Source organism: Filicampus tigris, chromosome 11 (assembly GCF_054856515.1).
Source record: "Filicampus tigris isolate MCC_2025a chromosome 11, RoL_Ftig_1.0, whole genome shotgun sequence".
Classification (NCBI taxonomy): domain Eukaryota; kingdom Metazoa; phylum Chordata; class Actinopteri; order Syngnathiformes; family Syngnathidae; genus Filicampus; species Filicampus tigris.
Window position 1 is genome coordinate 6191306 of NC_141227.1, and position 25976 is coordinate 6217281.

Below are 25976 nucleotides of genomic sequence, written 5' to 3' on the forward strand. Positions count from 1 at the left end.
GTCTACAATAGATGAGGTGTATGTGATAAGAAGTCATGGAGGTGGAGAAAGAAGACAATTGGAGGTGTAAGTGAAAACAGCTGTTCTGAGGTTGTAGAGTGTGATCGGGCTGAAATAATTTCAGTTAGTTAGACAACATTGACACTTTGCTACTTAAAGAGGTTTCAAATTCATAGTAAACTTGTGTCAGAGCACACCAGCCACCATTTGAAGTGCCTCTGATTAACCAGCAAGCTTTTCATGACGTTTTTTTCCCTTAAAGCAAGGATTTCTCTAATCACTGGCTGGTATTTGGAATTGCTCATGCTGTAACTCCCTCCTCCGAGTTCCATCTTAAGAAAAACAGCTCCGAAGGATGATGCTGCCACCACCATTCGTTCTTTTGGTGATGAGCAGTGTTGTGTTGGCGCCAAGCACAGTTCTTGGAATTATGGCCTGAAAACTTCTAGGTTGGTTTTATCAGACCGTAACACATTTCACCACATGTATCTGGGAAGGTTCAAGTGTGTTTTTTGTAACAAACAGCCAGGCTTAAAGCCCAGACATATGAAGAAGACAGGAGATGTATAGCTAGTACTTCCCAGAATTTTTTGCACCTCCTCAATGTTGCTGTCGGCCTCTTGGCAGCCTCGATGAACCTGTTTTCTTGTCTTTGTATCAATTTTGGAGGGATACCCAGTTCATGGTAATGTCACTGTTGTGCAATATTTTCTACCCTGAATGATGACTGTCTTCACTGTGTTCCATCATATATTCATTGCCTTAAAAATTCTTTTGTACCCTTCTCCCGAAGGATACCTTTGAACAATGAGATCCTTCTGACGTTGTGGTAATCATGCGGATGATGAGTTGTGATCATAGATGCGAATGAAACAATGGCAGCTAAATCAAACAGGAACACTTCAACTTTATTTGGCATTAATCCGAGGCACCGAGTATGGTAGCAGCTATGTGTTGACTCCCATTTAACCTCAGTTTGAATGAGACTGTTTAACTCTGAACACAGCTGCATCCCCACTTAGGAGAAGAGATGCACACTTCTGCAACCCCACTGTCAGTAGTTTTTACTTCCCCTCTTTAAAGTATATATTTGTCCCCAATTATAGGGGTTACAGGTCACATTAATGGTGAAAAAACGTTTTTTTAAAGGATTTACCTTGGTCTCTATTTTAGTATGACAAAAATCTGGCATTTGAAAAGGGGGGCGTAAACTTTTTTTAGACACCATATAACGTAATACGCAGGAAAAACAAGCAGTTTCTACAGGCGTGATAAGGTTGGATGTTTGAGATGGAACTTGGTAAGCAATCTTTCTGTGTCAGCTGGTTGTATTTATGCTAAAGATGATATCAGACCGACATCAATGCAAGGTCACGAAGCAGAGAGGACTTAGTCTGGGCTCAGCTAATGGAGCAGTGATCCACAAACATTACATCTGGATTCAAGTAAAATACATGGGTGGAAAGAAAGAAAGTCTTACAAAACACAACGAAGGCAGTAAATGTAGCAAACTTTCTTATAGTTATGAGAAGACCCCACGAATACCTACACACAAAAAAACAAGGACAAACTGCTATCATGCAGCATTTGCTCAACAGTGTAGAATTGACTGCTCATTAATCATGTCTTGAAGTAAATGAACCAAAATTGAGTGCACAATTTGGCTACACCAAAGGCACTGTTGATTCACAAGTTTGTGGTCCGAACAACAACATGACGTCAACTAAAGCTTGACCTATGCTGATCTTCTCTGTGGCAACACCAAAGGACACAATTAATTTCTATAGCATAGCTAAACATCAGCACTAAAATAGGAGTTCAGAACATTCAGGCAGATTCACCAACAATTAATGGTAAATATTTTCCATAGTCAATCAAGGCAATGTAGTCAAACGCCCATTCTGATAAAATTGTGTACATAAAATAACAACTTGAAATAATCCTAAGGAACTGCATGCAGTCAGCTTCCTTGCTAACTTTGTACCAATTCCAATTGATGAAAAAAAGTATGACAGAAAACACTGATAAAAAAAGAAGCCCATGTGTCTTTTTTTTATTAGCAGACATCCTATACTTCTTATGTTTTAAACTACTCTGCCACATGTAAAAATTGAACCCATGCAGTAATAATAAAGACGGATCCGGTAGTCATGAGGGGGGAATACCTTAAAGTGACACGGAAGAAAAAGAGAAAGCAAATGAAAGACTAGATAAACACAAGTGGCCTTGCCTTGGCTAATAGCATGCAGAGGCCTTTGGAAAGTGTGCCAACAGAAAGACAGTAAAATGCTTGTGAAACGCTACATTATTAACTGCGTCCAATAAAGACAACCACACTGTCCTACAACCAATCAGATATTTTGACCAAGGACCGTTCACATATATAATAATAATAATAATATAATAGCGCTAAATCTATCAAATAAATGTACCTTTTTTTTTTTTTTTTTTTTTTAAATACACCCAGTCTTTGATGTTGTGCATAATAATACGGTGCACCCAATGGTCTGTATGTTACTGCTTAAGGTAACCGACAGTCATTTGGAATTTCATATTTTCATCCTAATAAGACATATGGGGCGTGATTTACTAGTATCCAAAATGGCGGGCGCTAAACCGCGTGTTCACTCACTGTAAGGGATAGAGTAGCGTGTTGTAGACAGCACGTGCAAAAGTTGTGGAAACCTCTCTGTTTAAAAGAGGGTTTTTTGTTTTAACTGTGAAAAATTTGGGAGAGCATTGCAAGAGCAAAATAAATGGAGTGATGGAAATGGAAGTGTTAGTGAAAGAGGCAGATAAACACAATGTGTTTCTGAGAAAATAAATAGATCACCAGAGCTGTGCATTTTGCCTGTGTGAAGGACCGGTCCGCCTATCCTTCTAAGATGGACGCTCATTTTGTAGGCGATAAACGTGAAACTTAAAAAAATAGTTGGAGTAAGCATAGTCGGGAACCCATTTTTTCCCGTCTATGTTTTTTGTTTGTTTGTTTGTTTTTAACGCCTCGATACAGGAATCCGACGTCGGCCGTCGGAAAGTCGGTACAAGCCGTCTGTTTGGTGTGTACCGCAACGTCGTAAGGACAGAGCTGTTGTCGGGGCGTATGGGGGGCGGGTTCGGCCAATTCAACATGTAGAATCGGGTCGGGCTGTCGGGACAAATGATCATTGTGATTGGCTGTTAAATCGGGAATTGGGGCACTGGACCAGCTTAAGTGACGAATGCGGACAAATGGTGAAAATTGAAGCTTTTCATCAAGAACTAACTCAACTTTGCTCATTTTTCACATCTACTCTAGGGGCATAATGGCTGGCTAGACAGAAGAGCGCAAGGATCCAGTTTATAGCACACGCAAACCTTTTGTGTGTGTGTGCATTTGTCCTTGTTTTGTGTTGTATGCAATGCGAATATTGCAGGGTTCAAAATGATGGATTACAAAGGCAGTAAAAATCTGTGAAGGAAATCAATATATGATTATTACCAATGTACCTCAATTAAGCATCTAGTGTAATGTATTTAGATGCATTTTATTTTACTTTAAAGTAAGAACAATATGCCTATAGCAGCTCTCACAGCAGGAAAGATTGTACTTCATCTTCATTTGCAATGAGGTTGAGGAGAGGCAGATAAAGACACAAAAAAATGTATCCATTGTAGTGTTACAATAGTGTCCCCTGGTGGTACTTGACAACCATTGCGCCGTAACATTTTTACATTGCCTACTCAAAACCTTTATCCGGTCTCTAAATTGGCTCAAAGTTGGAATTCAAAAATATATATTGCTGAGTAAATGATAACTCTTTTGCAACTAGTAATTCTGACCTTGTGATGCTATTTACACAATTTCTATATGAATGACTACTGATTTATATGAACTGCAGGCCAATATAAACATTTCATTCACCCCGAATGCTTATAAAAGAAATGGACCTGTTTTTTTTCGAGTGTTCATCCCTCCCTTTCTTCACTCCAAAGATCCTTGTGATCAGAGTGCTGAAGAGAAGAGTTGAAGAATTCCTTACCTGAAATAAGAGTGGAAATGGGAGGGAGTATGAAGATATAGAACGAAGATATAAGAATAAATGACACAAAAAGTAAAACACACACATCAGCATTTTCATGCAGTTTTACTGCTAAAATTGCAGATCTGTCATGGGAGAGTTGAGAGACGAATATCTGCTTCCGTACAATACTTACAAAACCAAACGTAAAATTGGCAAGACCAGATTTTTTGTTAACAACGGCACGCAATGTAAAAGTTAAGTGGTACATATTAAAAAAAAAAAAAAAAAAAAAAAAGTCGCCAATATTTCACAAGGTTTAAGAGGTTAATCAGAGTTCACGTCAAATAGTTGACAATTTGGGGGTTTAAGTAATATCTAACTTTGAGGGTCTAAAATATAGGTTTTGTGTTGTTTTGATGACACACTAGTTACTGAAAAAGAAAGTAGCCATGTTATATTTAAGATGTCACGCTTGATTTGTACAAAAGCAAAAAGGGCAAAAAGCATGGAAACTCACTGCCCAGATAGGAGAGGTGAAGCCAAGTACAGCAGCCTGCATTCCATCCGACACAAAACAAATGATGTTTTCTCCCAGACGAGTGTCCCTATAAAGAGCTCTTAGGATGTTCAGAGCGTGGACCTGTAAGGATAGCATTTAAGCATTCAGTTGAGCCGTAGCTGGGCATTAAGTTACACAGTTGTTAATACCGCCAGAAAAACAAATACCACTAATGGCACAGGTGCCATTAAAAGGTGGACGAGCTGATTTATCAAATGTCTGTTAGGCACAAAGATTTCTAGAACGTGACAATCGCAAGGTCTCAGAATAGAAAGCAGTCGATAGATACTGTATAATGAGAAGATGCGCTATCTTGATCTTGACAAACCTGAGGAACAGTGGAAGCATCTGTATTTCTGTTGGCAGTAGGCATGGCAAGAGAGATGAGCTCCCTCATGGTCATTTTTAACAGACCACAACTGGAGGATTTTGGCTCAGAAGAGAGAAGAGCCTGGGGAGAAAAAACAGCACATGACAGATACAAATGTTCAAAAACAGAAACAAGAAAATAGCTCCACATAATAGTGCTGGGAATATTGCCTCGTTATTGTGCAGTATATTTTCTTAACTTAATGATACAGTGCATCTAAATAAAGTAGTATACACTTTTGTCTATTTTGTTATGTTATAGCCTTATTCCAACATTTCATAAAGTGTTTTTTTACTCAAAATGACCATATTTTTCTGACTTTAAGTCATACCTCTTTTCATAGATATGCTGGTCCTGCGACACATACTCAGGTGAACTAAAGCTCGAAACACTACAGTCGCTTAGAGATACCACACTACGCAAAACTACCACAAATTTCTTCAGCAGAGGTGCAAGCAAAATGTCAACACAAAAATTCTAGTAACCCGTCAAGTGACGAAGTTAGAGCCTTGCATTTGTTTCACAAGAACAAATCATTGTCATTGATCCAGCAAATTTATTATCGTGTGATTGTCTCTTTCGGCTATCCGTAGCAGAAAGATGCCGGCGATGTCGGCATCCTGTACGGTGAGTCGTGACCCACGTCATATAATTAGCGATTACTAGACCGACGATCTAGTCATTGATCCAGCAAATGTATTATCGTGTGATTGTCTCTTTCGGCTGTCCGTAGCAGAAAGATGCCGGCGATGTCGGCATCCTGTACGGTGAGTCGTGACCCACGTCATATAATTAGCGATTACTAGACCGACGATTATATTTTTAAAAATGTACGTTGATGTGATGGAACATATTTTTTTGCATATTATTGAAATTATTCGTAGGTTTTTAAAATTAATGAACCTTGAAAAACCAAAACATTATACAAATGCAGCCCAAGTTCTAATGTTCAATGACATGAAAATGCAGCGGGAAAAAAATGTATTCAGGTTAGGTGCGCTCTGGTGGCTTCACTAACCCTGACAGCAAGTAAGCGGCATTGTTAGTCTATTCATATATGGGTCCATGTCTTTAGCATGCTAAAAAGGTGGTGGTAATCATAGGGTGCGTTCCGAAAATCACTCTATAGCCCGTGCACTACTCTGCCTGTGTGTGTGTTCGGAGAGGCAGAGTGCTCCCCAGTCCCAGTAATTTCCAAACGCAGCCTTGTTCTTAAAGGCTGTATCGCACTGAGCGGCGGAGGTTTTCAAGTGTGTGTGTAGTGCGCACCTAGTTAATGTTTTTTCGTCAGGGTTTGTTCAAGGTCGCAAAGGGTCACAAAGACGTTGGCCAACAATTTCAATGGTCTCAAACCGTTTTTCTTGTCTGAAAGAACTTTTGAACATTGACAAAATTTAATGGCAACAAGAAAAACAGTGTGCTAACATTTAAACTGTTGATGCCTGGCGAAAGTCTTTGCAACCGTTTGCATCATTTGACAAACTCTGACAAAAAACAACACTACATACGCACACACTTGCAAACCGCTGCTCAGTGAGATACAGGCTTAACCAATCAGCAGCTCATGCTTGAAACGGTTCTATCTGTACTACATGAGGCACAGGCAGTCCGTTTTTGGTGCACTCTGAATTTCCAAACGGCAAATTCAAGCAACGCACTGAATTTTCAAATGGTCTGAGTGAACCAGTGCACACTCTTGTCTTCTCATCTTGAGGAGGAAGTTGACATTAAACATCTGGCTTTAGTTATGATTAAGAATTATGCATGGGAGGTATGGAGAGACGAAGGTAGGGAGGACAGGAGAAGGCAACAAGGTTTGGCCCTTACAAACCTTTGGGGATTGAGAGGAGGTGGAAGGAAAACAAGGTCTGCTTCCTCTGACGTGCATGTCGGTTTTGTCCAGACCAGAGAGAAGCAAGCGCAGGAGGCCTTCCCGGATCTGACTCTGTCATTCTGGGAGTAGTGAATGCTGGCCAAACCTCTGCCAAGGTGTCCACTTCATCTCCTCCAAAGACTATTCATTCTTTAGCTGACATCTTTTTTTTTCCTCTCCTGGACTTTTGCTTTGCTTACCACTACTACTACTTGTACTAGCCAGAGATGTGTCGATTAAGGATTTTTATGATCATGTCCAACTAACCATTAAAACTAGGGCACTTTAACTACTTAAAAATTTACAATTTGGCATAGTATATCCATACTTTTAACATTCTGCTTTTGTTTTGATGGCCAAGTGGGCAATGAAATTTTATCAGCCATGAAAGCATTAAAACAGCCATGCTTTCTATAGCAATACAGGGACTCAAAAAAATGGGCCCCGAAAGAAAATTTGGATTGGGAAATTAGGAAATTTGAAATGGATTTCTGAAGAAGAAAAGGCCAATGAATATAATGTTTTAATGTGATGTTCTCAACACATTAAATTAGTTCTAATTATAATAACTGTCACTGATTCATGCCCGTTTTGCTAGTGAATAACAAGAAACTTAAAAAAAAAAACTGACGGACTATATGCACCTACGAAAGAGTTTTCGTCCATCACTGGAATCGTCACTAAATGGGTTAGTACAGACGGATCTTCTCAGTCCGTCACTGACGGACTCCCGCTTTGCTGACGACTGACAGAAACTGTCATGTCTTGTGTTTGTTCGTGGGGTGAATTTACACCGGGGTTGCTTCGAACGGACTTCATTAACTTTGGGCTCATCGCATTCCTCTATTGACCGTTTCAAGGTCCTCGCTCTTTTACTTACTTGCAGGCACCTCCCACCAAAAATCCCATCGGGTGGAGGAGATGACAAAGGAGCGAGACGGGAGGAGGTAGAAATGCTTTTGGGGTCACTTATCTGATGATTCAATGGGAACGGTCATATACCGGTATATCTCTTAACATGAAGTAGAGAGCTTTCCAATTCCTCCTTTTTAAACGTTTGTTACTAACCGGGGGTAAATAACCGGCCAAGCAACTATAATAATCCCCTCGATGTTGTCAATTGATGGAGATGTCAGGCTGCTGCCAAATGACGAATGAGGGACAAGCAAAATTTATTGATGCACCCACCTCTGCTAATAAAAGGGGTTCGGGTTCCAAAGGACAACGATGGCGTGTGTTATTTAGGTGAAAGAGAAACGAGGGTTGGAAAACTAATGCTCTTTCAGCATAAGTGATACGGCTGCATGCCAAGAACTGCTGATTGCAACTACATTTAGGAGTAAACAGGAACAAGATGAGGATGCTTTCCCCCCAAAAAATATTGTACTCCCTGCCATTTTTTTATAGGATTACAAAAACACATTCCTATGTCGATAGGTGAGAAGCAAAATGAGGGATAATGAAACTGGAATTGGAGCAGATCAGGAAAAAGGTACAAATGCCATTTCATTCGTGGATGGCTCGATCTTGGCATGGTGGCATGATATGAGAAATATATACACAATTTTTCTTAATAGGGAATATGTTAAGTTTCTTGTGGTTCCGTTCAGTGCCTCTAAATAGTTGTATAGCTTCATAAGCAAAAATGGTTTATTTGAGGGTAGTCAGTGCATCTTTACAACAACAAAACAAACATTGAGGGATGATGACCATCCATGATACCAGAGGACATGTTTGTTCTTACTGCAGCATGTTCTGCTTTAAACGTCGGTCAACAATTATTAATTTCAAGATACTCTAATAATCTTTAGTATGTCCAACTAAAATCAAGCATGATCACCTGAATATAGAAGGGTATTCCAGCGCTGCGTCGTGTGGCACACAGTTTGGACGAAGGGTCACTGGATTTGACCTCTTCCAAAACCTCGGATAACCAGCGGGATGGAAGCTGTTGCAGAACTTTACTGCCACTCCTTACACACGTACACAAAAAAAAAAACAGTATGACCATGGGCCTCCATTTTCTTTGTAGGAATTAATACAAATAGTCTAATATTCCTTTCCAAATACTTTTGAACAGGTGTTTGGAACAAAAAGTCTGAAGACTTTCAACTCAAATAACAGCATAAATAAATAAATAAATAAAATCTATCTATCTATCTATCTATAGATATAGATAGATATAGATATATACCGGTAGATATTCTAGGAGGTCTTTCTTGACATTTTTTTGTGCTTACACTGACTGCTATTTTACACTGTTCATGGAAGTGATTGGTTAATTCTGAACACAGACACATCCCCAGTTCTTAGAGAGTGCGCACACTTGTGCGACGACATTTTCTTAGTTGTTATTATTGTTTTATTTGTGAAATATCCCATCTCAAATATTTTTTTCAATGCATTTGAGCAAGTTATGTCACAGTAATGGTGGGAAAATGTTTTATCTTGCCGGTGTCTGCTGCAATTTGGTAACAGAGGTGGTCATTTTACTAAAGTTTGCCAGTCCGTCATTCGTCATCCGACAGCAGCCTGGGTACCTGTCCGTCATCCATCAATCTGTAATTTTTTCAAGCTGACCCAAACTGTAATCGTCTGTCAGTTAGTCCTTCATGTTATTTTAACCGCGCTTTCGTCAGTAAACATCAAAGGTCCGCCAGTCCGTCCATCGTCAATCCGGGAAAAAAAAGGTCTAACAGATAAAAAATAAATCCATCCATCTAAAAATCCATCCATCCATCTATCCATTATCTAAACCGATTTGAATAAAATGGCAAATGGAGTGCACAATGAACATAATAATGTGTCGGCTTGCCGCTCAAACAGCTTTACACTCACATCAGTGTCCACTTCTGTCTGTGCTTAGTCCGTCTCTTATGATTGGACAGATGCGTGTCAAGCAGTTTTCTTTCTACTCCTTTCACGTCAATCGAATCTCAAAATAAATTCATACCTTCTAAAATCACAGCTGAACGCAAGCTAAAATTTAACCACAAATTTACCAATCTCTCTCTCTTTTCGGATTAGGAAACCCATGCATTTTGACGTATTTTCTCGTTCGTTTGTCAATCGGCGTAGAGCGACTTCAACAATTGATGACGCTGCAGTAATTTCCATAGCACTTTTTGTTTGTTTTATTTTCTTTGTTTGGATCATCCATTATTCATTTCGTGTTTATTTGTCATAATAAATTGCAAGAACGCACTAAACTTAAACCCGGAAGCAAAACAAAATGGCCTCCACGGTAATTGCAGAGGTTTGCGGGACTAACGCAAAGGCGCCTATTGGCCCTTCTGCTCCCTTTATTCTGTGGGAGGTATATGATCTGCTACTGCAAAAAAAACATGTACATGATACACATATATCTCACCTTTTGTCATCTATATAATGAAGCATACCATAACAGATTTCTCTGTGGATGTTCGTCTGACCCACAACGATGGGGAAAATTCAGTTTTTTTATTTGGATTTAAACTATATGGTTTGTGAGACCATTTCAGATCTTTTATATCTTGTATACCGGTATATGAATGAATGACCAAAAAAGAGTGAAAGTCGTTAGAGACAAAATCTGAGAAATGATGCGGGAAGGGAAGGAAAAAGGAAAGAGCACAAAAAAGACAGCGTCTGAGAGTGCAAACACAGTGGAGCACACCAAGGCCAGGTCCCAAGACAGAGCATCAAAAGGCTGTGGCTAAGCACCCTGCAATCAACACCCCATAACCCAGCAAAGAGCCTGCATACCATCCCCACTCTGCTCTTCCCTTCCTGATCACAGACATGCATGCACACAGGCCGAGAGCAGAACACACACACACACACCACGTAACCACTAGAATTTCACTATCATTTTATCATGACATGAGCCCTCCTATGATGGACTTATACAAGAATAAAACAAGAGATTCTGAACAGTAGGATGGTTTAAAACACCTCTTCATCAGTTTTTGTGTCTTCACGTAACAGATATAAAGACGTCCTCCACATGCTGCATTCAGCTGTAAATATTAGGACAATGACACAATCTTATATTTTGGGCTCTAAACACTACCACAATGGATTTGAAATGAAACAAAGAAGATGTGCTTTAAATGCAGACTTTCCTCTTTAATCTGAGGGTATTTACAAGCAAATCAGGTGGAAATGGGCTTTCGAACATTTGTGTTTTCATTTTTACATCCACAGCGAGACAGCCAGAAAAAGCCGAGCCATGAAAAAACACAGTAGGTCAAGTCATTTTCAGCGCAATAAGGCTTGCCACAAGAGGAATGCCTGACCGAGTATCATGAAGAGTGACGCCGCAAGGATGTGCCTACTGACTAATTGCATGGCAGAACAAAAGTTATCGTTGTAATGCGCACGGTTATGTCCACAGCCAAGGAGCAGTATTACCTTTTAGCCCTCAACACTGTACGTTAACACATACCTGCATAGCATGTCAGTGAGGCGAACAAAGCCCACATACGCCAGTTCAAAGGCGCCACGATGACGGGACTGCAGGAGCTGCTGACGGAAATACAAGCCAATACAAGCCACCTGTAACAGAGAGAGAATATGCGATGAAATATGACATTTTGTAATGCAGGCAGCTGGTAGATCAATGCATGGCTGTATAGTGGGGATGCATTGAAGTACAGCAATACCTAATTAAATGACTGATTTGTTTGACTTCTAGATAAAGTTAACTATGCCACAACTATTGCTAAGTCAGTCCTCCTGGTAAACGTATAATCATAAAATGTGATCAAGACGAGCAAATTTTCTCCATATGCTTAGTTAAAAAAGAAAGGAAGTCTTTAAATTCTTTATGAAACCACTGCTGTAAACATTTAACTTCATGTTTGTGTGAGTCATTTTCCAACAAAACAATAACACCAAAACCATTGTCCCACACCCATCAAACTCCACAATTGTGAATTACGTAATCCCGCAATAATCAATAAAATGCTGACGTAGCCTTTTAGCAGTATGTCAACTTTAAAGTGGTAATGGGAAACTAGAAGCACATGAGAAAGGGGCATAAAAATGTGTTATTCCACTGAAGACCCGTAGCTACACTTTAGCCTTTTCTCTAGTTGGCATTCAAACTAAAGCTCTAACACCAGCAGCAACAGGCTTGTTTTAGAGACACCACTTACTTTTCGGCCAGTGAGCAGCAAGCATGTCCAGCATGAGACCAGCATGGCAGTAGCGTGACAAGTGTGCTCAAATAAGGATGCTGAGACATCCGCATAATAGCCAGTCTAAGTAAAACCATCCAGTTAGTAATAGTGTTAGCAACGTTATTCTAACTATACACACACATACACACACTAGTGTAGTGCCATTTCTGTGGCAGTATGTAAACTGGTGAGTGTGTAGCAGGTGAGGCGGCAGGGCGAGGCGGACGCGGAGCTCCAGTGCCCTGTTATTAAGGCTGTGGTGTCACCGCTACCACTAAGGCAGTCAACCCTCGGCTTAGTCTGGGGTGGCACAGAGGGCACAGGGAGGAGTGACAAGTTTCTGGTGCAAAAAAACAAACAAACAAACAAACAAACAAGAAACATCTAAAACGACCCTTTCTGGGATGTGGGTTTGACACAGCATCTCAACAAAAACAGACTGCAAATCACAGGGGAAAAAAAAACAATGACACTGAGTGACTGAGCCTTTACCAACAAACCTTTCATTTAAACTGGGGCCTAACAATCCAAGAACAAAACAAAAAACATATTTTTCAAATATTTCAATTTCACTTTTCTTGGGTATGTTTACTACTTCTTGCCACATGTTTTGTGACACAACAACATACGAGCAACCCTGTGACCTGTTAAAGATGATGAATGGACGACTGGATATAAAAACATATACAACAAATATTTGGAACAAAAATGAAGAGCTGAGGCAGCCCGTTTATTTAGCCAAATCACAGTTTAGAAACTTGCCTGACCCTGAAGACATAAAACAGACCAACTAAAACACCCAAGCACAGAATGAGTAAACCACAACTGCACCAAGCACAATGACTTATCACATAAGTTTGACAACAGACACCCATGACAGGCCTGACCTCACCAGAGTAAAAACAGCAATCACTGTTTGATGCCCAAGTTTGCCGGGCCCAGACCACTGCGGTGCTGAGTGAGGCCAAGCCGGGCCGTTGTTCTGCGTATTTAAAGCTTTCTTCCTGAAGGTTCCCGTCTGTGTAACTGTTTAAAAAGGCCGAGCAAGCAAGGGCGGGGGAAGGGATTTATTTAGACATCAACTTCCTGTTTGCAAGCGTGCCTGTTTCCCTGAAAAACGTCCCTGTGGGGAGAGAGAACTTTCCCAAGTCTAATTACATGTATGGATCAACCCGTGATACTGGCCCAAATGGGTTAGACAGCACTCTGGCCATGTTTGTTGTTCTTTCTACTTGAACTGCAATCTATTGGTGGAATCATTAATTTCAAGTTTAAAAATCACACAAATATTGTCCATCCATCCATCCATTATCTTCCGCTTATCCGAGGTCGGGTCGCGGAGGCAGCAGCTTCAGCAAGGAAGCCCAGACTTCCCTCTCCCCAGCAACATCTTCCAGCTCTTCCGGAGGGATCCCAAGGTGTTCCCTGGCAAGCAGAGACGTCGTCTCTCCAGCGTGTTCTGGGTGGGACATGGGACGGTGGGACATGCCCGGAACACCTCACCAGGGAGGCATCCAGGAGGCATCCTAATCATATGCCCGAGCCACAGCTCATGACCATAGGTGAGAGTAGGAACGTAGATCGACCGGTAAATTGAGAGCTTCGCCTTTCAGCTGAGCTCCTTCTTCACCACAACAGACCGATACAGGGTCCGCATCACAGCAGACGCTGCACCGAACAGCCTGTCGATCTCCCGTTCCATCCTACCCTCACTCGCGAACAAGACCCCAAGATACTTGAACTCCTCCACTTGGGGCAGAATCCCATCCCCGACCTGGAGTGGGCACGCCACTTTTTTCCGACTGAGGACCATGGTCTCAGATTTGGAGGTGCTGATTTTCATTCCGACCGCTTCACACTCGGCTGCGAAACGCTCCAGCGAGAATTGGAGATCGCGGCTAGAAGAAGCCAACAGTACCACATCATCTGCAAAAAGCAGAGATGCAATACTGAGGCCACCACAGCAGAACCCCTTGACACCTCAGCTGCGCCTAGAAATTCTGTCCATAAAAGTTATGAACAGAATCAGTGACAAAGGGCAGCCTTGGTGGAGTCCAACCCTCACCAGAAACGAATCCGACTTACTGCCGGCAATGCGGACAAAACTCTGACATCGGTGGTACAGGGACCGAACAGCCCTTATCAGCGGATTTGGTACCCCGTACTCCTGATGCACCCCCCACAGAACTCCCCCAGGAACACGGTCGAACGCCTTCTCCAAGTCCACAAAACACATATAACTGGTTGGGCGAACTCCCATGCACCCTCGAGGACCCTGCTGAGGGTGTAGAGCTGGTCCACTGTTCCACGGCCAGGACGAAAACCACATTGCTCTTCCTGAATCCGAGATTCGACCTCCCAACGGACCCTCCTCTCCCTCACCCCTGAAGACCTTACTGGGAAGGCTGAGGAGTGTGATACCTCTTTAATTGGAGCACACCCTCCGGTCTCCCTTCTTAAAAAGGGGGACCACCACCCCGGTCTGCCAATCCAGAGGCACTGTCCCCTACGTCCACGCGATGTTGTAGAGACATGTCAATCATGACAGCCCCTCAACATCCAGAGCCTTTATGAACTCCGGGCGGATCTCATCCACCCCCGGGGCTTTGCCACCGAGAAGCTTTTTGACTGCCTCGGTTACTTCAACCCCAGAGATAGAAGAACCCACCTCAGAGTCTCCAGGCTTTGCTTACTCAGTATAAGGCGCGTCGGTGGAATTGAGGAGGTCTTCGAAGTATTCTCCCCATCGACCCACAACGTCCCGAGTTGAGGTCAACAGCACCCCAATCCCACTATAAACAGTGTTAACGGTGCACTGCTTTCCTCTGAGCCGTGCTTAGTCTGGTCCCTCACCTAGGACCTGTTTGCCATGGGCGACCGTGTTAGGGGCATAAAGCCCCAGACCCCAATTTAGCTTCTAGGATCACTGGGACGCGCAAACCTCTCCACCACGACACGGTGACGGTTCATGGAGGGGCACACAAGTATTAGTGAACTGTAAAACTGATAATATCATGTGGTCAGTACTTTTACAGACTGCGGATGGTGACCGAATTTGAAAATCGGGATGGGAAATTAGAGCTGTCAATTTAGCACGTTATTCTCGGGGTTAATCCAACCCCCTTTTGACACCGTCAATTTTTTTGATCGCGTGATTAAGGTTTCCATAGCAACCAACCATCATGGTCACCATGATCTATATATGTTTTTTTTTTTTTTTTTTAAAAAGCTTTAGAGTACATGTATATTTAAAAAAAAGTTTTAGAGTACAGGAGGCGTTACATCTGTATTAAAATATTGACGTTGAGGGTGAATTTCTCAGCTGACACATGCACGACTGAGCCCTCCTGCCCCGCGGTGATAGTCGCGACGTACACATTGGTAATGTAACGCTTAAAAGTTGTTCTTCCTTATCTTCGGAGGCCGTGGTATGGCATATTACGATAGGTTTGACTTTATGTATTTTTTTCTGGTGTCTTCCTTGCTAAAGAGAACCGACACGGCAGGACAGTGTTTCGTTGAGTCTTGTGAGTCAGACGTGAGCAATATGGCTCTAATTCACCTCTCTCTCTGTCGTTTCTTTTTAGCGCCATCCCAAACAAAATCAAAAAGGAATAAATACTTAAGCACAATATACATAAAGAAATACATACCCACAAAACAATATTGCAGCATTTTAGAAAAATAATAAATACACAATAATATGCCATTGGCTCCAAAGCAGCTGTATTTTATAACAGCAGGAACCATGCAGCTCGATCGCGAGCCGCACGGGACAATCTCAGCGGTACACCACCTGTTGCTCGTTCATTTAGCCGACACAATTTACATTAAAATATACCCACAACAGAATTTTAATAAACAAAATACCTTTATAAGACACTCAAGCAGCGAGTAATAATCTTTTTAGTCGAATTCATTGCCAGAGTGCAATCAAATTGACGTGCGTAAAAATGACTGCTCTCGTATAGTTCTAAATCCAAGCGGTGCTGGACCAACAAATCGCTCTCAAGACGAAATAAACATATCTGTCAGAACAACACTAATGTAAATGATTGTGTGTGTGGGTGTGTGCATGTGCGGACGAGTGTGCGTGTGGGTGCGTGCGTGTAGGTATGTGTGTGTTTGAAAGGGCTGATGGGCTGTTTGTGTGAGTTGAATCCAATGCTTGTTTTTTCAATTGAAGTGGGAGGTTAACCCAAACATCTTTTTTTCAAGAATATGTTCTATGCAGGCCCCCTATTTGAAACAAGGTATTCTGATTAATATTGTGTTTGTGGAATATGAGTCAAGCAGCAAAATCTAGCCATCTCAGGTGTCGGCCATTTTATCACTTCTGTCAACTGAAAATGACATCATAGATGCCCTGAGGGCTCAAATAACGACCAATCATGGCTCAGTTTAAGAAAACAGGTGAGCTGTGATTGGTTGTTACCTGAGCAACTGTGACGTTATTTTCAGTCGACAGACGTGACAAAATGGCCGCCCCCAGTGATGGCTAAAAACAGGTGGATTAACTCTTATTCCACAAACGCAATAATTATCAGAGTGCCTTGTTTCTATATATATATATATATATATATATATATATATATATATATGTATATGTATATATATATGTATATGTAGTATATATATATATATATATATATACATATATATACATATATATATAAATATATATATATAGAAACAAGGCATTCTGATAATTATTGCGTTTGTGGAATAAGAGTTAATCCACCTGTTTTTAGCCATCACTGGGGGCGGCCATTTTGTCACGTGTGTATATATATATATATATATATATATATATATATATATATATATATATATATATATACACACACACACACACACACACACACACACACATCTACACATACACCGGTATATGGCGTGTTTAGTCTTCATTGGTCCTTTGAAAGATGTGTGGGCTTTGTTCACTACAGTTATTGTCTTATTTTTTTACATCAAACTCTGACTGCGTGAGGATGAGCGGTTCAGAAAATTAATAGATGTGTTGTTTGGCTTAAGGAAAAAAAATGTTCACCACTCAACCCCGCACATGACGATGGTTGTTTATGCACTGAAGCATTACATGGCAATGTGACGTGTGGACTCACTCATTCAGCGATATGAACTATGTCAGCCTGTATCGCGTTTTGAGACTCACCATACAATATGTTGTATTGTATGACTTTTTTTTCTAACCCACAAAAGACTGTCAGTCAACGAGGACGCATGTTGCTACAGAAATAAATTGACGTGGCCGATAATCATTAGAAAAGTGTGGATATATTGAAAGGCGAGACTCACTGCCATTCAATTGAATGGACCGGCGAGGCGTGTGCTGCTCGTACATTTTTACAACAAGCTCCGCTATTTCATCCATTGGTAATTGTGCAATTATAAATATTGTCACATAATGTTCTACTTCTAAAACATGATATACTGTATGTGTACTGTATGTACATTACTTGACAGCACATGCCGATCTCACAACTGCTTGATTAGCTCGATTAACGACAAATTTGAAACGAGGAATGTGGTTGGGTGGACTGAGCTTTACAAGCGTGGCAAGGTCACGGGAAATTGTCCTAATTTCGATGTTAATTATTTGAATATTCATATCTTGAAGATACAATAACGATATATTGCCCAGACCTAGTTCACAGTAATTATTATTTTTATTTTTATTTTCATTCACACAGTAACAGTTACTGTATGATTTAAACTATTTTTAGTTAGCTTTTTAGAAATGTGGAGAGAAGGGTCCAAGCTCTGCCAAATGCCTATTGCTAGGTAAAATGCGCCACTTACTTCCGCCATCAAATTGGCCAGAATGTCGCCAGTCAACACGAAATCTAAAAACTTTGTTTTTTTTTTTGTTTTTTTTTTACAAAAAAGTTACAAGCTCCAGCTTTAAGTAATAGTGCGGTCAGATGCACGAAGTGATTAAAAAAAAAAAAAAAAAGAAACATTTGTCACATAACTCATTTCCACCTTTCCTACATGACAAAAAAATCTCAAACTATTTTAAATCATTCCACATCAATAACAACTGCTGTTGCCATGGTTCCACACAAGGACAGAAGCATCTGCGCTGTTACCGGGCCAACGGGGATGAAACACACAATGCTGGCTGACAGAGACATGTTTTGGTTCCAAATAAGCACTCACACACACTACATGCATGTGCTCATGCATGTCATCGCTGCGGTAGGGCCGAATGACTTTGCCTGCACCCATCTTTCCAAGCACAGTAGGAGTCAGCCCAAAGACCGCCAATGCCACGTACAAACTACTCGCTCACACATAGTGTTGACTTGAAAAATAGCTGAGGAAAAAAAGATGAAAAAGATGCCACAAAGAAAAAGAGGTTCAGCTTTTCCTCTTATGCAATAGTGGGCACCACGAAAGCCAAAGTCTCTATGATCCGTTTAGTGTTATAATGTGTCATAATAATGTCATGTTTTCAACTACTACGTACTTTAGTTGCTATGATCTGAACAATATGTACATATACAGATGGTGATTATTGTACTGCCTCTGTTTTTGCCTTGAATGTCAAAGCATTCAATTAACATGATGGATTTTGACTTAAATTAATAAGCAAACAATAAGGGCCACAGAACATTTATTATTTTCATTTCTGAGCTAACACTGTGAATCGCTTTGTTATGTCCCAACAAAAGCACAATATATACAGTGAATGACATAAATCTAAATAATACACTAATGTTCAAACAACACCTGGCAAGAAGACACACATTCAGCACATACAACACTTCCCACTAACTCTGAGCATTTAACGCACAGTCAACAGGTAAAAACAACCAGACACGTTACACAAGCACGCCCTTTACCCCCTACAAAGGCAAACAGTCTTTGTCTGGTTCTCTTGTTAACATGCTGAACCACTCAGACAACTATTCCTGTGCTAGTTTGTCTGTGTGTAGACATTTGTAGTGCCCAGTGTTTTCATGCTGGTGGTGGAAGTGATTTAGAAAGAATGCAGTAGAAAGGGTGGAGGATCGCGGTCGTTAAAGCAGCAGGCTCATGGCTTAAACGGAAGCCTGATGCTAACAAGGGAAGATGCTAATATGTACACCTTCACAGCATAGCACAAAGCCCCCTTCAACGGTCTGTTTCATCGCAAATAGTCTAAAATGATTTTTTTTTTTTTTAAAGAATGGTGTTCATAATATACTCATTCCTTCAAAACATATGCAACCACATGACAAACATAGAAAATTCCACATAGTAAGGTAAAGTTGAAGTCAGAATCTTTTGTGTTGAGGTTTTACTGATTAGAAAACAATGACAACATAACATAAAACATTGAACCTATAATAAAAGCGCAACAACTATGAAAAAGTCATATAAACTGGTCGATATAAGGATCCATAAATGCCTTTTCAAACAAACTATGCTTGATGGGCGATATGGCTGAAAAATGCTTCACAATATACGCAAGTATTTCGATTCAGTCGGTATTGATAATTCTTGATATTTTTCACCTATGTAAAATAAGGAAAATGATTCAATAGATTAAAGGCCAAATTAAATAAAGCACAACAACTAAGAGGAAAAATACTATTAAAAAAATTCTACATTTTCAACTAATGTACACTGTTTTTGTGTACATTGTAACATCTGCAGTCGGCAGCACTCCGAGATGAGCACTCTGCAACTCGGCTGCACACAAAACGCGCTTATGTGCTTGCAATTGTGGCACAAATCTAAGGCCACACCGCTGTATCAGCCTACAACATGCACAATGCTGGGGTCAGGGTTTGCTAACTAATTATCAAAGTCATTATCTATTAATATTAGTCATGTGAGACAAATTGATATTGAATTATCGCCCAGCCCTACTTGACTACACAAAGTATTTTAAGTAATTTTAGGTGTCAAGAACAAATCACATCTGATGTGGACCTTGAAGGGAAAAACTTTTAGGACAGAAGTTTTCCTTTTACTGCTGTATGCCTATAATCAAGACAGCCAATTGAAGCATACCGTACTTACAAGATATTTGTTATTTTAAAGTGATGACATCTATGTCTGTTCAGTATTGGCAAAACCCACATTAATAGCTCAAATTCAAACAAGAGTCATCTAATTTATTCTTTAACCGCTTCACTGTATTCTTAGAAGTTTTGCGTAGGACTTCCTGTCTCACTTAATTTGCTTTGTGCAAGATGAAACAGCTGCTGTCAAAAATAAATGACATGTATTTATAACGGATCAGAGCAGATCCCCCCTCGCAGGTAGCACAGTGGTTTTGGGGGAAGCACAATCAAAGTCGAGAGACTTGCTATTACACATCCACAATGACAGTCAAGGCCGGTCATAGTCACATATTTTTGTTATAAAGTCACATCTGTTTCCAACTTTGAAAAGCAGCCTTAGATGTTACCTGAGCCTAAAGCCTCAAGGTATCTAAGGTTACAAGCACTGTGAGTGGTGCTCTCCGAATCTTATGTTTATGATAAGTGATTCATAAGGTCAAATAGTTACGACGTGACTTGGTTTATAATTTTCATGTTATAAATGAGGAGGCCTTCATAATTTGTTGTCAATATATTGTAGCTACAGAGAAAAAAAAAGAGAAAAGAGAAACAAATACATGTGTTCATTATGGTTGACAGTGTTGTAATGTGTTCATGTACGGAATTAATTTTCCTTGTATTGATACTACATCAGAGTTAGAGAGAGGGACGTTGACAGCAGCTCATATGTATCTGCATATGTCCACTTGCTAATGCTAAATGCTGATTCCATCGCCCATGCTGTAAATCAGACTGAGGCCAAATATGGTGCAGAGGCCACAACACAGTCCACAGTATCTAACTGTAACCTCACAGTGACTATGGAGTCAAATTAAAATGCAAAACATGTGGTGCTTTTATTTTGAAAGTTGTGCTTTTATGTGCATGTGTGGATGCTAGTAAAACCAAGGTAGTGAACAAGAGCTACGACTTGTGTCGGAGTATTGCCGACTTAGCAATGTATTCGCTGTATTTCGAGACTTTTCCCTTCCAGCAACTTTTTTTTTTTTTCACAAAAAAGACTAGCAAAAATGACAACAATGATCCTAATGCTAGCAACATTCTTATTTCCTGCACGATGGAGGCAAGAGGAACAAGACGATTTGGCCTAATAATTCATTATGCAAATCTACAGTTTCATATACTGTACATATTGGATAGATGTATTATAAATCATTACTGTATCCTTATACATCACTGTCAATAATATATAATGGGAACACTATATATTTGGGAGTCTTTACTAGGAATGGATACTGCGAGGTGGTGATTGGTGCATAAAATTGTTAGAAAAAAAAGTGTAAAGATGTGAAGTAATGAGTGAATGAAATAATTTTAAAGACTGCTTATAATTTTGTTAATGAATATAACAATACATATCTACACACATAGAAATTTAGTAAGATGAGAAAATATGCTTTTTCTAAATAAATTAAAAATAATATAGACAAAATTGAGGTTAGCATGTTGGCCCACAGCAAGTGTCATGTATTGACAATAATTAGAAAACAACATTTTGTTTTTATTGGTATAGTCATCATTATTATTGCTTTCAATATTATCCATTGTGGTTTACAATCAGTCTTCATTATGTACAGCACCGCTGTGGCTGATTTTATTTTTCTTTAAATGCTGAATCTGAGAGTTGCAAAATATTTGGAAAATAGTAGAAGTTGTACATTACACACATGCTGGTCATTTACTATCTGCCTCTCAAACTTTTAAGCAGTCAGTTGTTAGAATGATGGACTTTATTTCTTACGGTTATACTCATTTCTAGTAAAATGCAACATTGGGTAATGGCTGACAAAAAAAATGTCTGTATGGCATGTGTGAACTGTGAAGGCATACATTCCAGATCTTACCTGTTCCTCTGTGATGAGCCCAGGATGTGGGTGTGTGTTGTCATTGGTGTAGTGTAGTGGCAGACTCTGACACAGCTGCCCCAGCAGCATGGCCACTTCCTTCATGCTCCGCCAGCAACACACCAGCACCATCTGGGCTGTCACCCTGTAGCCCTCACCACCTGGATCATGCCCACACACATGCACGTGCACAAACACACAAAAGGAAAAGGAAAGTTTCATCACTTTTCTGAGATACAGAAAGTAGGGGTAAAACAAAAAAGGACAACCATTGCCCCCATCAGGACATCACTAACATAGCAGCTAGAAGGAACAATAATGATATGACTCATATGACACTCAAAAATATAAAATTGTGGTTGTTTAGTCAGGCCAACTTGACTGAGCATATAGTGACCCACCCCATCGCAAAAGCCACAAAACAAAACAACGCCCACATTACCACAGCAGTAGAAACTTACATAACATTAGGTGAACCTATACGGGTACTAACTAGCTACAGCATTATTAATATTATCTAATATTTTGGTTACCTAATCCAGCTCCAACAGAATGTCAAAAATATTAGGAACGTCTCTCTGTGTTATGCAGTGCATGAGTTCACACACTTCAAACTATCTTTAGATGAACACCTCTGACAATGGAAACATTATTTTTGTTAAGGCATGATTTTGGATATACTGTAGATTTTGTATTGGACCACACTTTGTGCTGGCTGATTGGTGTATATCTTCAGTTATAGCTGAACAATGTTAATTGAACTACATCAGTTTGCTTAGTAGTTTACTAAGCAGTTTCTTCCCATTCAATGTGTTTTCTTTATCTTCATGATTGTTTATATTGTACATTCTCCCCTAAGGCATTAAAACTATGAATGAACACATGTGGAGTTATGTACTTTACAAAAAAAAAGTTGAAATAACTGAGAACATGTTTTGAACCCAATCAAGACGGTCTCGGGTGAGCTGGACCACAGCGTGAAGGCAAATGTGCCAACAAGTGATAAAACACCTCTGGGAACTCCTTCAAGACTGTTGGAAAACCATTTCAAGCTTCTACCTCTTGAAGCTGAATGAATCGAGAGAATGGCAAGAGCGTGCAAAGCAGAAATCAGAGCTAAGGGTGGCTATTTTGAAGAAACTAGAATATAAAACATGTTTCCAGTTATTTCACCTTTTTTGTCAAGTACATAACTCCACGGCTTTATTGTAAACGTGTGTAATGTAAACGAGCCACAACTTCCCTGGAAGCAACGCTGAATACGTTTTTAGTTACATTGTTGACCGAGGGCAGAGCTAGAGCCTTGCGATTAAGCGAGCAGCATGTTCTTTTCAAAACGCCCAAAATTAGAGGACAAAAGCAAAGCTCGATAAAGACAAAATACATTAATGGAATTTTCACTCATGGATGGCAGAACTTCACCACCATGTCGCCGAATTACACTAGTTATGAAGTGAGCTGAATGGACGTTTCAGGTAACAGCAAAGTCAGGCTTGCAAAAACAGACTCCTCTTCATGTGATACAAAAATACAAATTCTCCCATTTGTCAAAGCAATGTGAAAATAAGTACCGTATATTTCTGAACATGGAAAACCTTTACAAACTATATAGTCTGACAAGTGAGGTGCTTGCCACACTGAGGCAGCAAAAGAGCTGCATGCAACTTATTAGATCAGGGCTGCTCAAATCCGGTCCTCAAGTTCCACTAGCCTACATGTTCTAGATGTTTCCCTCCTCCAACACACCTAATTCAAATGATCAGGAAGTTGGAGGAGGGAAACATCTAAAACATGCAGGCTAGTGGCCCTCAAGGACCTGTATTTAAGGTGACAACTGTGCATTCTGATGATGTGATGTTAAAAGAGGTGAAGGTATTTTCATGATACAGGATGTGTAACTCACCGGTGTCAGGTGACACTATGCGTGTGGTCTGAGTTTCTTCCTGGTCCTCTTCTTCATGTGTACCCAGTTCTCTGGCACAGGTGAAGAAATCATTGGTGTCCCTTGGCTGTATTTCGTGCAGGATCTTCTGCAGCCCTGCTGATGTGTCTGTTACTGTATATACACCCACACATACACACACGCACAAGAGATGGGAGTAACAGTGTTCCAAATAAATGTCATTACTGATTCCAACCTGATGATGAAACATCTTTTATTAACATATGCTTTTGCTGTGTTCTGACCACTGTAAGAAAAAATGCACACATGCCTCAACCAAGTTGTAATCAGTCTCAGCGCAAACAGAAATTACCTGTGCCAACATCCATGGGGATGAGCCCCTCAGGGGAAGAGCTCTGAACAACAGGAGAAACAACATCTGACAATCTGTAACATGTGGCGATGAGTTCCAACACCAGTCGCCTCCACGCCTCTGTGTGACGCAAACACCTAGACACACACGCACAATTCAAGTGAGCACTAATAAGGTCAATACATGATTTGCTTGAAAAAAAAAAAAGAGACCTAGATTTAAGGATGCAGTGTGATTACTCTCACTCTGTGTTGAGATTCCGAAGGACCGCAGTGATGCAATGGGCTCGGCCGTAGAGAGGATAGGAAGCAGCTGCCTGCAAAAGGCAACACTCCGCTTTGGAGACCTCTGACTGCAGACAGCACAGCAAAAACTGCACCACTGCGGAGAGACAATATAGTGTCGATAATATAATCTTTCTTTTTCACATTAAACGGTCATTCTTTGGCTCTGGAACGCCATCCTACCAGATAAAGTGTTAAGCTCCTGAACGTCAGGTGCCTGCGGCAATGAGGAAGGAGACTGGAAGTCAAGTCCCTGCTCCTGGGCACAGTGTAGTAGCGCCTGGCTCAAATTGGGCTGGTGGAGCAGCAGGTTGAGCAGGTGGGCAGCTGTGACACTGTCAAAGGGCTTGGTGCTGGTGCTCAGGTCTAGCGCAGCCTGAAGTAGACCACGCATCACGTCTGGTTCCTAACCCCACAGAGATGAGACAATGAGACATCAGAATGGGTTTGTTATTCTTCAGATACTTCATTATGATGTAACAAACCCCTGAATGGGTATACTGATAAACATTTGAATGGTCAATTTAAAAAAATGCACTTCTCTGTATTGGTATGGTCTTGTCTACAATGTAATTATAGAAAATACATATCCTAACATGTAAGGAAGAACGATAAAACATATCGACATGATGTTCACGTATCAACCTCAAGTCCCAGTGCTGACAGAGGAAGTTTCCATAACAACGTTGTAGCCAGTAGTTTGACTTCCATGAAGTTGCTTGCTACACAGTAGAGGACATTCTGAGCATAAGTAGAGGTCACAACTTCACCAAGGGAAAACCCATCAGGCCCTGAGGACAGTACAAAAGCAGAGACATTTTAAAATATTCATCCTTAATTTCCATACTTCCATACTAAGCTTTCAACAGCTTTCTAGTTTTTGTATTTTTAAAGCATGATGTTTTACTTCTTTTTGCAGCGTACAGAGGAAATCAACCCAAACATATTTATTTCAAGAGTATGTTCCTAGCAGGCCCACTACTTCAAACACGGCATTCTGATGAATATTGCGTTTGTGGAATATGAGTTAAGAAGCAAAATCCAAACGGCCATTTTGTCACTTGTGTCGACTGAAAATGACATCACAGTTGCTCAGGGCTCAGGCAACGACCAATCACGGCTCAGCGTCAGAAACCAGGTCAGCCGTGATTGGTCCTTACCCGAGTCCTGAGCAACTGTGATGTCATTTTCAGTCGACACAAGTGACAAAATGGCTGCCCCCAGAGATGGCTAAAAACGGGTGGATTAAATCTTATTCCACAAATGCGATATTTATCAGAATTCCTTGTTTCGACTAGTGGGCTTGCACAGAACATATTCTTGAAAACAATGTTTCATTGACTTCCGCTTGAACAATCTAAAATATCAATGTCGGTGTAACTGAGGAGTGTGCACATACCTGATCCAAAAGTGAAGAGTTCAGCCAGTAGTCCAAGCAAGTGGAGGGACATGATGCATTTAGAGAAAGAAGCTCCAGGAAGCAAAACATCAAACAACTTTGAACATAACTCGTGCAGGAATTCCTATCACACACACACACACACGTACAC

General features: G+C 40.5%; 1 protein-coding gene across 6 annotated transcripts in view; it reads right to left on the bottom strand.

The window, feature by feature from the left end:
* thada (THADA armadillo repeat containing) overlaps positions 1-25976 on the bottom strand; it is a 102606-nt gene that overhangs the window by 69064 nt on the left and 7566 nt on the right. For all 6 annotated transcript variants that reach the window (XM_086044787.1, XM_086044786.1, XM_086044785.1 and 3 more), the window contains exons 15-26: positions 25826-25949; positions 25072-25217; positions 24610-24832; positions 24388-24523; positions 24143-24279; positions 23791-23943; positions 21888-22048; positions 11233-11342; positions 8647-8779; positions 4892-5014; positions 4522-4644; positions 3931-4022 (exon numbers count right to left, since the gene is read on the bottom strand). In XM_086044787.1, coding sequence (XP_085900913.1) covers positions 3931-4022; positions 4522-4644; positions 4892-5014; positions 8647-8779; positions 11233-11342; positions 21888-22048; positions 23791-23943; positions 24143-24279; positions 24388-24523; positions 24610-24832; positions 25072-25217; positions 25826-25949 — 1661 coding nt within the window. The remainder of the gene's footprint in view (positions 1-3930; positions 4023-4521; positions 4645-4891; positions 5015-8646; positions 8780-11232; positions 11343-21887; positions 22049-23790; positions 23944-24142; positions 24280-24387; positions 24524-24609; positions 24833-25071; positions 25218-25825; positions 25950-25976) is intronic.